The 14618-nt window shown below is 52.1% G+C and overlaps 2 protein-coding genes across 5 annotated transcripts in view; both read left to right on the top strand.

The window, feature by feature from the left end:
• The window catches only part of RILP (Rab interacting lysosomal protein), a 16582-nt gene extending 14527 nt beyond the window's left edge, over positions 1-2055 (top strand). Inside the window, exon 8 of the mRNA XM_005298334.5 lies at positions 884-2055. Within this exon, the coding sequence (XP_005298391.2) occupies positions 884-1040 (157 nt within the window). The 3' untranslated portion in view covers positions 1041-2055. The remainder of the gene's footprint in view (positions 1-883) is intronic.
• Positions 1081-14618, top strand: SCARF1 (scavenger receptor class F member 1). Of its 4 annotated transcripts, none has more exons than XM_065573412.1 (12): positions 1081-1219; positions 3199-3465; positions 5358-5419; positions 6527-6628; positions 7142-7667; positions 8599-8817; positions 9686-9814; positions 9899-9981; positions 11536-11653; positions 12095-12219; positions 12491-12631; positions 13314-14618. In XM_065573412.1, the coding sequence occupies exons 2-12, from the start codon at positions 3359-3361 to the stop codon at positions 14384-14386; spliced, it is 2685 nt and encodes an 894-aa protein (XP_065429484.1). In that variant the 5' UTR covers positions 1081-1219; positions 3199-3358; the 3' UTR covers positions 14387-14618. The 4 variants fall into 4 exon arrangements, with proteins under 4 accessions (XP_065429484.1, XP_065429483.1, XP_065429482.1 ...); XM_065573411.1 differs by lacking the exon at positions 1081-1219 and adding an exon at positions 2209-2492; XM_065573410.1 differs by lacking the exon at positions 1081-1219 and adding an exon at positions 2209-2864.

Genomic DNA, 14618 nt, shown 5'->3' with positions numbered 1-14618 from the left:
CAGGGCCAAGGCTGGGGGCTGGGGTGGGACCGGGAGCAGAGCTGCATCTGGCTGCCGGCCCCCACAGCAGCCGAGCTGCGGCTCCGATTCCCCCCTCCCCCCTGGCTGCGGCTCAGTTCCTGGCCTTGCTCCTGGCCCCAGACCCATCCCCAGCTGCGGCCCCAGTCTCAGGCCCCTTACCCCTGTTTCCGCCCCCCCCCCCCCCGAGCCATGGCCACGGGGGGAGAGGGGTGGAGAGGGTTAAGGGTGGGCACAGTCCTCAAAAATTTGGGGACCACTGCCGTAGGGCATTATAAATTACTACAGTACCTGTGAGGCTTTATCTGTTGAGAACAGTGTGCTGAGCACTGTATGAGGAGGTGCAGTCCCTGCCCTGAAGAGTTGGCACCTTCGTACGGAGGAGCCAGTGGCTTGTGCATACACACTGCATCAGGGGCTGGTGTGTGTGCCAAGTGCTCTGAGAGGCCTGCTCCAGGCTTGCCATTCTGATTCTCAAGCCCTAGTGTGATTTGCTGCCTCCTCCAGGGTCAGTGATGCCACAAGACAGTCCCAGCCTGTATCACACAGGTTCTGGAGTGCCAGGCAGTGCTTAAAGTATGTGTGTAGGTGAGTGGGGGGGGTCACAGACCTGGCAAAATATAAAAAAAATTAAATCTAGCTGAGGGACACACTTAAGCACCGTCTTAGCAAAGCTGCTGCTCCCGGATTATGACAGGACCCCTCACGTTACGTACTGGCCCCAGGTGTTCATGGATGAACCTGTCCCTGGTGCTGCCAGGTGTCTCCAATGAACAGTGGTTCTGACAGCAGCTTTGGGGATGTCGCTCTCTCGTGGGAAGTTCACTGCCCCTGCTCATCCACTCTCTTTCTGCTTTCCCTGCAGTTTTGGTCTGTGGTATCACAGCAGCAGCAAAGACCCCCCCAACCCAGGCTGCTCAGGAGTGTGGGAAATCATTGACTCACAGGATGTGCATTTTGAGCAGGAGGAAGAGAACAAACCCACACATGGCTCCCCTGACAGAGTGGTGCCTCCTCCCTGACCTCAGCTGAACAGGATGCCAGCCTATGGCCCATCAGCAGCACCTGCCCCTCCCGGCCCCTCTCTCAGAGACAATTTCATGGGAGGCTCAGTACCCTCAGCTCCTTTAGACACATTGGTCCCCCATCGCAGCAGTCAGCCCTGGAGATGCAGCTGCACAAGACACAGTGAAAGCCTGATGTGTGTAGGGTTAGATGGCTCTGGCCACAGCCAATTCCCACACCTCATCTGTGTTCGCAGTTCAGATGCCCCAGTCAATGCCCAGGCTCCATTCACACTTGCAGCTTGGCCCCATCCATGCCTGTGCCCCATCTGCATTTGGAGCTCAGCCCCTGTTGAATGTCCACTCCCCATCTGCTTGTGGCTTGGCTGCCCCAGCCAATGCCTGCACTGCACCTGTGCTCACGCCTCAGCTTCCTCCGCCAATGCCCATACCGTCTGTGCGCTCGCGGCTCGGCCACCCCAGCCAGTGCTTGGCCATGCTGTCTCTTGGCCACCCTCCTAAGTCTGCGCCTTACCTGAGCTTGCACCCCAGCTGCCCCAGCCATCACCCATGCTCCACCAGCACTCATGCCTTGGCCACTGTGGCCAGCACGTATTCTCACACCCCAGCTGGGCTGCCCCAGCCAGCAGCTGCAGCCAGGCTGCACTTGCAGCTCAGCTCCCTCATTGCTGGCTGCTGCTCTCAGGCAAGCACCAGTTCTTCTAGCACCAATGTACCCAAACTATGGCTCGGTGGATGTATTTGCTTCATGACCTCACGGCAGGACACTGCAATACACTGACCCCAGAGAAAAGGTGCAATAGAGCCTCTGGCCAGGGCTCGTCTGTGTTTCACTAGGAACATGTAACAGTGACTAGTGCATGGCACTGGCGAGTGCTCAGGAAATAGAGGTGTTTTAGTCTTTGGGAGTTTCTCTATTATTGGGGCGATGGGGATCTCTCTTGGGTATATTACTGTCTGGCTTTAGAATTGAGATCAGCACCAGAAATAAATCCTTTGAGTGTTGCTCAAAGCGCCTGGCATGGCCTGTGCTTTCTTCTTGCTCTTGTAGGGACTCCCTGGCTGACTGGACTGGTAGTGTCCAGAGGGAGGGATGGGAGTCCCATCCCTCGGGAGACTGAAAACCATACTGCACACAGCATTAAGAAATCTCCCGTAAAGAACAGCTCTCCCCTGGTTGAAGACATGGCCCAGGCAGGAGCTAATGGTTTTGCTATCTCTGCTCTCCATGGTCTTGAGCCTACCACACTGCTCTGTGCTCCTTTTTCCTTGGGAACCCTGCCAGGGATCAACTTTGGAGGCTGCAGGAGTCCAGCCAGCACTGCTTTGCCTGGTCACCTCTCTGGGGCAGAGCAGAGCCCTCAGACCATGTTCCAGCTACCATGCCGGGACAGAGCTGGTTTTGGTTGTTTGGATTTGTTGTTCCCTCGGCTCCTGCTCTGTGAGGAGGTAAAAGTCCAGGCCAGCGCCTGGAAGTGCCCTGCCCTCCCTCCTCCCCTTGTAGCTAGGAGTCTCCCCATGGACTGAATGAACCTCCTGACCTCCTCCAGGTCACCATGCAGGAAAAAGGTGTTTCCTGTGAAAATGCTGACAGAAAGAGCCTGGGAGACAGCCGGATGGCCGTTTGCCGGAAACGTTCCGGTCCGTGCTCTGTGCTTTCCGCAAACTGGCTCCTGCCTAGTTAAAAGGGCAAAACTGGGGCGTGCTCTGTCTTGCCAAGGAGAGCAGTCCCCACCAGAGCCCATAGGGCCCTGGACCCTGGCCACACCACTGATTTCATGTGCTGCTCCAGCCCCAGTGCCAGGTGGAGGGAGGCATGAGGTGGGGTCTGCCGTGGTGTGGGGCGTGGATGGGATGTGCGGAGATGGGGGTAGGGAACGTGATACTCAGTGCAGTGGAGGGGGGCAGGCTGAGATGGTGTTTGGGGGTGGGGGGTGGGGAGCTTGGCTTTGTCCCTCTTATTGCTGCTGTGGCAGCTATTGGGCTTTGCCAGCAGCAAGTAACTTTCCTCACCATGACGCTGGCTCTAAGGGCTCCCCTGTTTCTGCCCTGCAGTGAGCGGTGGGATATAGCGTTTGCCCTGCCCCCACTTCCCTTCCCACCCCTTCTGGCTCCTTGGATGTGAGGGATTTTTTCGCCTCCTGCATTTCCTCAGGAAAAAGCAAGGAGGAAACTTGAGGCCAAAGAGAGGGTGAGGCAGAAACTGAGAGGAAGACAGGCAGACAGAACCAACCAACGGACAAGAAAGCTGCATACAGCCCACGCCTTGGCTTGGAAGCCCCTTGTGGCCAGCAGCACCCAGTATCCAGACCGAGATGGCGCAGCTGCTGTTGTTACTCTTGTGTCTCCATTTCTGGCCATGGATTGGGAGCTCTGCTCAAGAGCTGGACCCTAATGGGAAGAATGTGTGCAAGGCCACCAGGTAGGTGCCCGATACCTTTCTTTGCCCACCTTCCCCTTTCGCTCCATACCCATCTCAGCGCTCCCTTCCCACAACAGGGCGAGAAGAAATAAATCTGCAGCAGAGATTAATTCACTCTCATCTTTTGACTAACATACTCAATAGAATAAGCTCCCTGAGCTGGAACTGTATGACCCAGGGATAAAAGGGAATGGGTGTGTGGCAGCATAGAGATCTCTGCAAGAGAGTATAACTGCACAAGGAAAATATTCTTGTTTAATAGCACAGAGATAGCTGTGTGTGCGGCGAGGGGATCACATAGAAATGTGTGTTTGGTGAATGACACAGTAATAGCTCTGTGTGTGTGAGAGAGACAGGGATCACACAGGCAGAGGACTGTTTGTTTAATAACAGGGATAGCTCTGTGTGTGTGTGTGAGAGAGGGATCACATGTGCAGAGTAGTGTGTGTTTAATAGCAGTTATAAATCCATTGGTGTGTGAGAGGGATGATGCAGGCAGAAGTGTGGGTTTGTTTAATAGCACAGAGATAGCTGAATGTGTGGGTAGGTTTAGTTTTTAGTCTGTTATATCTCAGGTGGCGTCAATATGCTTAGTGCTGCACAGAGAGAGTAAGACAGTCCCTATCCCAAGGAGTTCACTATCTAACACAGACAGCAATTAAAGCCCAGAAAGCACCAGGCGACCACGTGGTGAGAAGGCAGAGTACTGCCATGGTTTTTAGAGTTTTAAACTGTAACTACATAAAACTAACCTTATGGTATCACAGTATTCATGAGTCTGTGGAACTGAGGCAAATCCAGCTCCCTAACACCACTCTCTGTTACATACTATGAGTTAGATATTATCCATCAAACAAAAAGGGCCTAGAGCTGCCTGATTTCTTTGCCTGGGATTGCTCTGTTCTGTGAACTCAATAGGAGCCTACCTGCAGAAGCCTCCTGTAGTCCCTGCCTTCTGGCCCTGGTTCCCTCTTTCTCGACCATCGGGGTATTGTCTAGGAGAGTCTTTTATTACTTGTTTCAGAGTAGCAGTCGTGTTAGTCTGTATCCGCAAAAAGAACAGTAGTACTTGTGGCACCTTAGAGACTAACAAATTTATTTGAGCATAAGCTTTCGTGGGCTACAGCCCACTTCTTCGGAAGTGTGAGGATACTTACATGGGGAGATAGATAGAGACTGGGAATGAGCCATTACAAACATTGAATCTATCTCCCCTTGTAAGTATTTTCACACTTCTTATCAAACTGTCTTTACTGGGCTATCTTGATTATCACTTCAGAAGTTTTTTTCTCTTACTTAATTGGCCTCTCAGAGTTGGTAAGACAACTCCCACCTTTTCATGCTCTCTGTATGTGTGTGTATATATCTCCTCAATATATGTTCCATTCTATGCATCCGAAGAAGTGGGCTATAGCCCACGAAAGCTTATGCTCAAATAAATTTGTTAGTCTCTAAGGTGCCACAAGTACTCCTATTCTTTTTATTACTCGGTGGCCCCTATGCAACTGGCTGCTACCAGCAGGTGAAAGAATCTAAAGACTTGCATGACTCCTATACAAATAAGCTGCAAACACTGGGTGTCTCCTTAAGCACAGGGAGACAGCACTGACAGAACCAGTCAGGACAGCCTTAGTCCTGCAGCCTGCCCATTACTTCCTCCCGTTCCTCTGGTGTCCTTCCCAGGGCAATGCCTCCAAAAGCATGCCCATCCTTCAGCATGTTCCAGGCTGAACCTTGGGAGAGGGACTTCCGGCTGATCCTTAGTTCCTCCTAGATAATATGGGCTTTAATGCAAACATAGGAGCGTTCTCTCCACCCCAGTATTGCCCCTTTCATGAGCCCTTGCTACCCAGCACCCTGCTCCTATGCTAATGGGTCTCTCCCCTCCCCAGCCTCTCTGCAGGTCTGGTCTGCTGCCGAGGTTGGAAACAGGAAGGCAGGGACTGCACAGCTGGTGAGTCATCAGTGGCTTTACATCTCAGGCCTTTGTCATTTTGACCAGCCCGTTTCAGGCTGTTTGGTGTGCATTTCCTGTATCTCAGTTCTTTGTTGCTCAGAGTCCAACGATATTGTGGGAAAGTGAGGGTGAGGGGGGTTTAAACCTTATGCATAGTACTAAAGCTATGCCCTGGCTGCACTGAGCTATCTACAGGAGCTTTTGGGGGATGAGGGAGCCATTTGTGACCCCCTGGCTATACCTCATTTCCACTTCCTGCTTCTTCCCTAGAGGCTGAAGGGTGTTCATTTCAGGTGCAGGATATTCTGCTGGGGCATGATGCAAACCAAGGCAAGGGTTGCAGAGCTGTAAGGCCTCTCGTGAAGTGCAGCTTTGTGCCTTATCGCATCTGTCCAGCTGCGCCCATGTGCAGGATTAACGTAGGCTGAAGTAGGAGGGGAGCACTCCGAGCACCAGCCATGCCGGTGGGAGAGCTGCTCTCCCAAGCTGGGGAGAGGTGGGGGGAACCTCCCATTTGCTCTTCACAGAAAAGGGGAGCCATGCTGCTTTCCGCCCCCATCCCTTTAACCCTTGCTCAAATGACCCTTCCCTCAGGATTTGCTACAGAGCCCATCATCCCAGCATCTAAGTGCTGCATGAGCTGTTCACTCCATAGGATGTGAGGCAGCCATTTCTCCTCAAAAAGCCTCCCAGAAGCCATCACCTGTAGGTCACTTCTAGCCTCAGTCTCAAGGTATTCTAGGTATTGGCTGTTTCTAGCCTCAGTCTCAACTTCCTGGCTGAAGGCCAGGGCTGGGGCCAGTTGGAGCAGATTGTGTCCCAGGCACCACAGGGCTTGGAGCAGAATCCCCCACCTCTCTCTGGAGCCCACACATGAGGGCACAGGGGGGTGCTGATGTGTAGATGGAGTCAGTGACAGGTTAGGTGGCTGATCCAAATCCACGGGGACAAGGAGCTGGAGGCCAAAGGGCCTTGGCCCCTGGCGGCTCTGGAGAAGCTGCTGGTGCTCAGCCTATCTGCACTTCCTCTCCCTGGCTAAGTGCCTGCCAGCGGCCTGGTGCTGGGGGAGCCTGACTCCTGATTAGCTTGTCCTGCTGTTGACAGCGCTGTGTGAAGGGGAGGATGCTTGCAAGGTGGATGAAGTGTGTGTGAGACCTGGGATCTGCCTCTGCAAACCTGGTTTCTTTGGAGCCAACTGCAACTCCCGTGAGTATGGGCATGGAGGGGGCAGGGCAGACTCTCACCCTTAGACATACAGAAAATCCCCTGTGATCCCAGAGACTCCATCTGTGACACAGTGCTCACTGCACCCACCAGGACGTTGGCTGGGTCCCAGGAGGTGAGCTCAGGCCAGAGGTCCCAGCATGATGGCACATGGTCACAGTTAAGTGCTCCGAGTGCCCAGCAGCCTCTGGCCCATCCATGAGCACAAGCAGTTACACCCACAGGTTACAGCACAGCAGATCCAGTGTTTGGGGCATGCTGCTCTGATGTCTCCTCCCAGTTGGGTGTGGGGTGTCTCTTTGGTAGTCCCCACTCCTTAGTCTCCCTGCAGCATAGGACCTACAAGGGTCTACCAGCCTGTGCCCTTCCATGGCTTACAACGCCCCCTAGGGAAAGAACACCAAACCCATTGCCAGATTGCTCTCCTCCCTGTGGCACAGAGACTCCTGTACTCCTGCCTGTTGCTATCTGTTATCTGTCTTGTTCCCTTTGTAGGCTGCCCTGACCAGTACTGGGGCTCGGACTGCAAGAAGAGCTGTTCATGCCATCCCAATGGGAAGTGTGACCCTGTGAGCGGCCAGTGCACTTGCAATGCCAACCGCTGGGGAGTGCTCTGCGAGTTCCCATGCCAGTGTGGGCCTCATGGCCACTGCAACACCCGCACTGGAGCCTGTCACTGTGAGCCAGGCTGGTGGGGACCGAACTGCAAGAAGCAGTGTCTGTGCAGGGTGGCCGGCTCCCACTGTGACCCTGTCTCAGGGCAGTGCGTCTGCACCCAGGGCTGGTGGGGCAGGAGATGCAGCTTGAGATGCAACTGCCACCTCTCACCCTGTGCCCAAGACTCAGGCAGGTGTGAGTGCAGGGCTGGGTTTTGGGGGCCATTGTGCCAACATCATTGTGACTGCCTGCATGGGAACTGCAACCCTCTTGATGGGCATTGCAGCTGCAATCCTGGCTATCAGGGCAGGAGCTGTGGGGATCCCTGTCTTGCCGGTTATTACGGATCTCAGTGCAGATACAGGTAAGAGGAATATCACTCTGCGTGCTTGTGATAGGGTATAGTGCCCAAAGGTGACTGCACAAATCTGGGCTGCCTAGGGAGTGCCAATGCCCAGAAGCCTGTGTTCCCTGCTGGGTATGCAAGAGTCTAGGACCAGACTGGGAGGAGTTCAGGGAGTGGGCAGCTGATGCTTGTTAGACTGTAGGCTGCAGCTGTTGCATATAAAGGGACTGAGAGGAAAGGGGCAGCTAGGGTTTGGATTGGCTGCCCTATTCATACTCTGGGAGGGGTGTGGGGAGATATTATTTTGTGAGCTGGTCTCCTGGCTGGTGAGGGAGAGCCTTTCCTGAGCCAGTGGCCAGGGAGGCCTGGCCGTGATCAGCTGAGGAATGGGGCACAGGACTGCCCCCTATGGGAAAGTCTTGTAGACTTTAGTAGAAAACTATAGATAGCTCTTCTGTAGGCTGATTCAGGGCCTACAGAGAGGATTTCTTTCTCCGTTAGATTCTATAGGGTTTTCGAGTAATATCTTCAAAACCCTGTTAAATTCCAGTAAGACCTCATGGGATGTTATCATTCCTATTAAACTCTGTAGAATGTTTCCATAGGGTGCAACTGCCTCCATTGTCACTTAGGCTCAGCGGGGACAATATCACAGCTGTACAGAGGGAAACCTCTGAGGAATGCCAGCAGTGGACACCTGTCTCAGAGAAAGGGTCTGATGCCTCTGCCCTACTGCTGTGTGTGTGGAAGCACTGTGGCCGGTGTATGTGAGGGCTGTGCAGGCTGTCAGCGACCTGAGCTCTTTTGGGAGCAGATTGCTTTGTTCCCAGGGCTGTTGCTGGTGGGAGCATGTTCTGTTTCTCTGCCCGATTTCTTTTGGTTTGGGATGTGGGGGCCACTGTTCCCCCAGCTCTGATGCTGATTGTTCCTTACACCTCTGACTGTACAGCTGTGGGCACTGCAAGCAGAGCCAGCCCTGCTCTCCTGTGGATGGGTTCTGCCTGGCATGTGACTCTGGCTGGAACGGTACCCTCTGTAAGAAGTTGTGCACGCCTGGATACCATGGGGAGAACTGTGCACAGATGTGTCCCAGCTGTCGAAAAGGGGAGACCTGTCATCCAGAGACAGGGGCTTGCTTGAACTGTGACCCTGGCAAGACAGGACCCAGGTACGGACCCCTCTTTTCCTGTGTGATGTTTACCTTGTGGAGCTCAATTCTCTGTTGTAGCAGACATCCTCTGTCCTCAGGTTTCCTTGAGCGTAAAGTAGAAAATATTTGTCTGAAAGCTTCATTCACAGTACGGTAGCTTAGACACTGTGTGATGATTATCCATGGATAGACGGACAGCTGTCAGACACCTGAGCTAGGGATTCTGGCCGGAGATTACCCAGCAAGCTGTTCAGTGGCATGGCCTCCCTTCTGGCCTAATGTGTGCAGAGCAAGGCAGTGTTCAGACTCGCTGGGATGTCTCTCTCCGTGCTGTCTGCAGAAATCCTGGCGTCAGATGTGATACCAGAGAACAGTGAAAATCAACAGCAACCAACCTCTCTTCAATACTTGTCTTGTTGAAGTCAGAGACGCCCCGTGCATCCCCAGTAGGACTCTACAACACAATCAGCCGTATATATTTACAGGCTTGTCTATGGCTCCCTTTCCTGTAGTATCTTCAGTATCTGGCCTCCCCCGCCGTGAGTTAGGGAAGATTATCCCTATTTTACAGAAGGGCTGAAGCACAGAAGGGCTAAATGTCTTTCCCACAGTCACTCATGGAGTCTGTCAAAACCAGGAACAGAACCCAGAACTCCTGGGTCCTTCTCTAGTGCCCTAACCACCAGATCACTGTTCCCATCCTCAAGTAGGATTAGGAACAAGCCAGGGCCCTGTGGAACAACGTTAATATCAGTGCAAATGTAAAGCAGGCTCTGCACTGTGACACCGTGACAGAGCTGCTGACCCTCAGACTAAGCTACAGCCCCTCTGCATTGCCAGTCTCTCTCCCATGAGCCAGCAGCCAGATTCTCCCCTCTCTTTGCAGCTGTGACGCACCCTGCCCTGCTGGAACATTTGGAGATGGATGCCGGTTCACCTGTCCAGACTGTGTTAATGGGAGCTGTGATCCAGTGGCTGGGGAGTGTATCTGCCAGGCTGGCTATTGGGGCACCAGGTAAAAGCGAAGGGAGCTGCAGTGGGCAGAGGCTGGGATGTTTCCAAACGAGCATTTTCCATTTCTTTCTGTCTCTCCCCTCAGCTGCAATGAGACCTGCCCAGAGGGTTTTTTTGGAGCGAACTGTTCTTCCCCCTGCCACACACACTCTGGGGACTGTGTGCTCAGTAAGTGATATCCTGCACTGCACCTTTTCATTCATTCCCTATTAACCAGCTCTTCTCCTGCCCAGAGGAGAGAATTGGTTCCTTCTCCCCCAATATAAACCATGCAAGACACCAAAGGTTGCTGTGGAAGCCAAGGTGCCCTCTGGGCTCCAGAACGCAGGCTGGTTCCCAGCAAAGATGCTCTGCACAGTGTCATGCAGTACCTCTACTGCCATGCAGCATGAGCCTCCAGGAAACTCCCTTCCCTCTTCTCCTCTGTCTCTGTAGATCAAGGAAATGAGCTCTTTCCTATCTCATTTCTGTGGCTTTGGTTTCCTTGTTGTAACCCCTCTGCACTGTCCAAGCCTGTGTAGCTGAGTGGAGCTATCATGCCAGATTCAAGTACCACAACAGGTTGGACTGGGATTCAAAGTTAGTCAGAAAACCAGAGCCCACATGTTTGAAGCTCATTGTGCCTCACAAGCCTTTTATCTTGTTCTGGGCCTTTGATATTTCTGTCCCTGTGTCCTTGTTTCCATCCTGTAGCACAGGGTGATATTTTCATCCATAGCATTCATCAGGAGTATGTCAGAGTGGAACTAAAATGGTTAACTATGTTTAGAGTGAAGGTGTTTCTTTGAGTCTGTCACATGAAATTACAGCAGAGAGATGGATCCAGCCTTGATTGTAAAGTCATTTCTTTGTAGATAGATGAAGAATTGCTTGGTTTGTAGCAGTTGATTGAAGGACATAATTGCACTATGGAGAAGCGCTCACACTCACTTTATCATCCAGGTGTGGACCCAGGTTCTAAAAAATGTGGAAATGCATCTGAATAAAATATTGCAGGGGAAAGTTTGAAATTTAATAGGAGACTTAGGAAGGGTGATTCTGGCCACATTGGTAAGTGCCAATCTGAAGCATCTGGCACTGGCCTCTTCTGAAGGCAAACAATTGGAATAGATGGCCCAAGGTCTGATCTTTGAGAGCAACTCCTTATGTTCCTGAATGTGCCATAGTAAGTCAAAGACTCTTTAGCATAGAAAATGTGTCTGGACAAGAGTCCACTTGATTTTAATGTACAGATACATTCCTGGTTGGGAGTGGTGAGATCAGCACCCCATCTCGCTTATGGCTTTGCTAACTGGGCTGTGCCTGGTGGAAATACACTCTCCTATAATGTAGTATCATCAGTGTTATACTGAAAGAGCATACAGGAGCAAACAGCACTGAGCACATCTTAGCCTGTCCTGAGCTCCCGCCTCTCCCTGGATGAGGAGTGAGAGCTCTGGGGCTCACTCAGAGACTCTCTCTCTGCAGATACCAAAAGATCTGCTGGTTCAGCGAGCTGGGTGCTAGGTCTGGGCTGAGTTCCCTAACTGTCCTTATGATGTGGAGCGGTATGCACAGGACGATTTGGACAGGACTGGATCTGTTTAGTACATTCTGAGACCACTGTGGCAGACCCCCAGATCAGAGATCCTTCCTCCAGGATGGCTTTCTCAGTTTCCCAGTGCTCTGAACTTGCCAGCCAAGTAAGAATTTCACTGTGTTCCACACTGTTTCTCCATGCAGGATCAAAGCACCAGGGAGCCCTGATAGCTGGCATTCTCATCCCATTACTCCTCCTATTACTCTGTGTCACCTGCTGTTGCTGTTGCTGTGGAACCAGCCAGTTGGATGCCAGAGACAGGTATTACTGAAAAGTGTCAGGTGCTGTAGAAATGTAGCGGCAAGGAGAAGAGCCACCTGTCTTGGGCCCATTGCTTCTGAAAGGCCCTAGAAGCAAGAGGAACCTTTTCTGGACAGTTAAAATTAGCCTCAAGACATATAAAGAGTCATTAGCATCTTCCTTGGGTTCTGTTGCCTGACAGGGAACTACTTCAAAATTTCATGTTTCTTCATTTTACTTTTACTTTTTTAACTCATGTAGCTCTGTATACAGGATAAATCAGCCCATGACTCAAACTGCATTAGCTGATAGGTTGCAGGACTTGGTCAGAAATGGGGCTGCCACATGTGCAGGCTTCTCCCAAACTGATTCCAACTCCATTTCCCAGCAAGACAGGAGTGAGCTTTGTTTAATTGGAAAGCCAGTCATCTCTGCCACACATCTCTGTTCTTTCTTTCCAAGGATGGCTGTTGCTGATGGTGATGCGGTCTCCAGAATGAAACATCATGTGCAGGGGGTGCTGGCAAATCTCAGCTCCATGTTACCTTGCCTCTCACTGAGTGGCTACAAACTCCCCCGAGTCACAGGTAAGAACAGGATTATTAGCACTGATCCCTGATTGATGCACTCTTTATTATGCCCTGCTTTGTCTGTGTCTTCAGAGTTCTTTAGGGTAGGAACTGTATCTCTCCATTTGTATTGTAAGTGCCATTGCAAACGAGCAAGCTGTGCCAGCCAGATACCAGGTGACTGCCCCATGGAACATCCCTGGTACAGTACAGACTAGAACACATGTAGACCAGCATGTGATCCTGAGAGCTGGATTGCTTCTTCCTCATAGTCTTGCTTCCCTTCCAGTCTCCCACCATGACACAGAGATTCCCTTCAATCCCAGCTTCATTGAACCGCCTTCTGCTGCCTGGGCCTCAGACAGCTCCTTCTCCTCTTCCTTTGACACGGACGATGAGGGCCCAGCCTACTGTGTCCCTGCCAGAGAAGGTAACGCTGCCCAGTTGCTTCACCATTTCCTTAAGGCTCATTTTCAACTCTCCCTCCCAGTGGGACAGAGGCCCTTTGCTCAGGGTGAATTTCATTCCATGTGTACTTGGGGGAGGGATTTGCAAGGGACTTGGGTTACACACAGGCACCAATTATTTTTAGTTCCTTATTTTCCTTTCCGTACAGGGAGGCTGAGCTCTGTTTCTGGCCTTCCCATCAGTTTAGTGTGAAATGGAAATATGCTATTGTATGTCCCAGAACTACATGTCCTCAGAAAAGTGCTGATTTTACAACGCATTCCCTCAAATAAGTTCAGAGCTCATTGCAGCTGTTTGTGCTTCCATGGCTGCCCCAGTTAAGACACCCCCACCTCCCCTGCCCTGGGCTCCCTGTGGCATCAGTGTGTAAAAAGCTAACTCAGCACCTTTGCCCACCATCCACTCTCATAAATCTAGAATCAAGTCTGGGAGTAAAGAAGGCAGTGCAACCCAAATGGTGCCAGTTCTGGATACTCTAGTCCCTAGAAGCCCTCAGTCATGGTGAAGAGGATAAAGGCCACATGCTCTAACCTTGAGCCCTGAACTAAGGAGAAGCCTGTTGGTGTGCTGGTGACTTAGTTCTTGGAAGCCTGTGTAGCCAAGGGAGAAGCAGCCTAACCCCCCTTTCCTTCCTTCTTCTCCAGATGTTCCTGCAGTGGCAGGCTTTGAGCTTCAGGAAGGCAGCTCCAAGTGTCATGAATTTCCTGACGCATCAGCATTTAACTCCGAGGACGTCTCCCAGCCTTTCACCATCCCCCGCACATCCAGCATTGCCAGAGCCAAGAGGCCCTCGGTGTCTTTTGCAGAAGGAACTAAATTTGGCCCTCAGTGTCAAAGAGGTCCCATGGAGACACCAAATACCACTCGGAAGCCCAAAGCCCCCTGGGGTCTCACCAAACTTCCCTCTCACCAGCACCATGCTGACCCAGAGGAGGGGCCCCAGCAGGGTGGGTCGCCAGGTGACTGTTACGAAAACCCAGAGCCCATCTCCGAGGCTGAGGATAGCCACCGGCCCTCCCCCAGGGGTACCCCAGGAGGCCATAGGATGGCAGTGTCCAGTGGCAGTCATGTGGCCCAGAGAGTCGAGGCCCTTGAGTCAGCTTTGAATCCAAACACTTTGGATGTTAGGGGGAAGGAGCAGAATGTCACAACCATTTACGTGACTGTGGGGACAGCAGGGAAATCCTCCAAGCCCAATGAGAGTGCCAATGGAAGCAGAGAGGGGACAGTTCAGGCTGTACTGAAACGTTTGGGTAGCTTCCAGAGAGTAAAAAGGGCTTTCAGGGAGGAGCCCATGATGAGGAAAAGTACTGAGAGCATCCAGAAACCTCCCCGCAGGGCCCTGGGCCCACAGAGGGACTCCAGAGACCTGTTCCCCCAGCCAGCCCCTCCACACAAGGACAGCTCCAAGACAACAGGTCTGGAGCCCTGTGAGTCACCTGTGCTCCTTACAGATAGACACCAGATAGATGTTCCTGTGAAGAGAGAACCTCTCATCCCCACATCTCCTATATTTGAAAGACTAGTGGCTCAGGAAGGAGAAGATGGGGTTACAGGGGACCCCAAGAAGAGTGAAAGTCTTGAAGAGGCCAGAAGCCTAGAAACAAATGAACAGACTGTTGTTGAGGAGGAACCCAAATATGAAAATGTGTCTCCAAATCGCTGTCCTTCAGACGAGCCTCCTGCCACCTCCCCTGACTGTGCGGCCAACACCTGAAAACCCACCCAGGACCCAAATCCTGCCTCTGTTTCAGAACGGTGACAGTCATCACGATGGAGCTGTGGCCACAGGGGGCAGTGTTCCTTGCAGGGCAGGCCACGAATTATTGAAGAGTGCTAGGTCTGCAAGATGTCTGGTATTAGAGGGAACCCAGAATTTCACCTCCCAGACATGCCACATGAACTAGATTATTGTCTAGTGTTACCATTAAATCTCTGTGTCCCCCGCA

The sequence above is a fragment of the Chrysemys picta genome, chromosome 19, assembly GCF_011386835.1.
Source record: "Chrysemys picta bellii isolate R12L10 chromosome 19, ASM1138683v2, whole genome shotgun sequence".
In the NCBI taxonomy this organism is placed as follows: Eukaryota; Metazoa; Chordata; order Testudines; family Emydidae; genus Chrysemys; species Chrysemys picta.
This window is presented reverse-complemented; position numbering and strand designations above follow the sequence as displayed.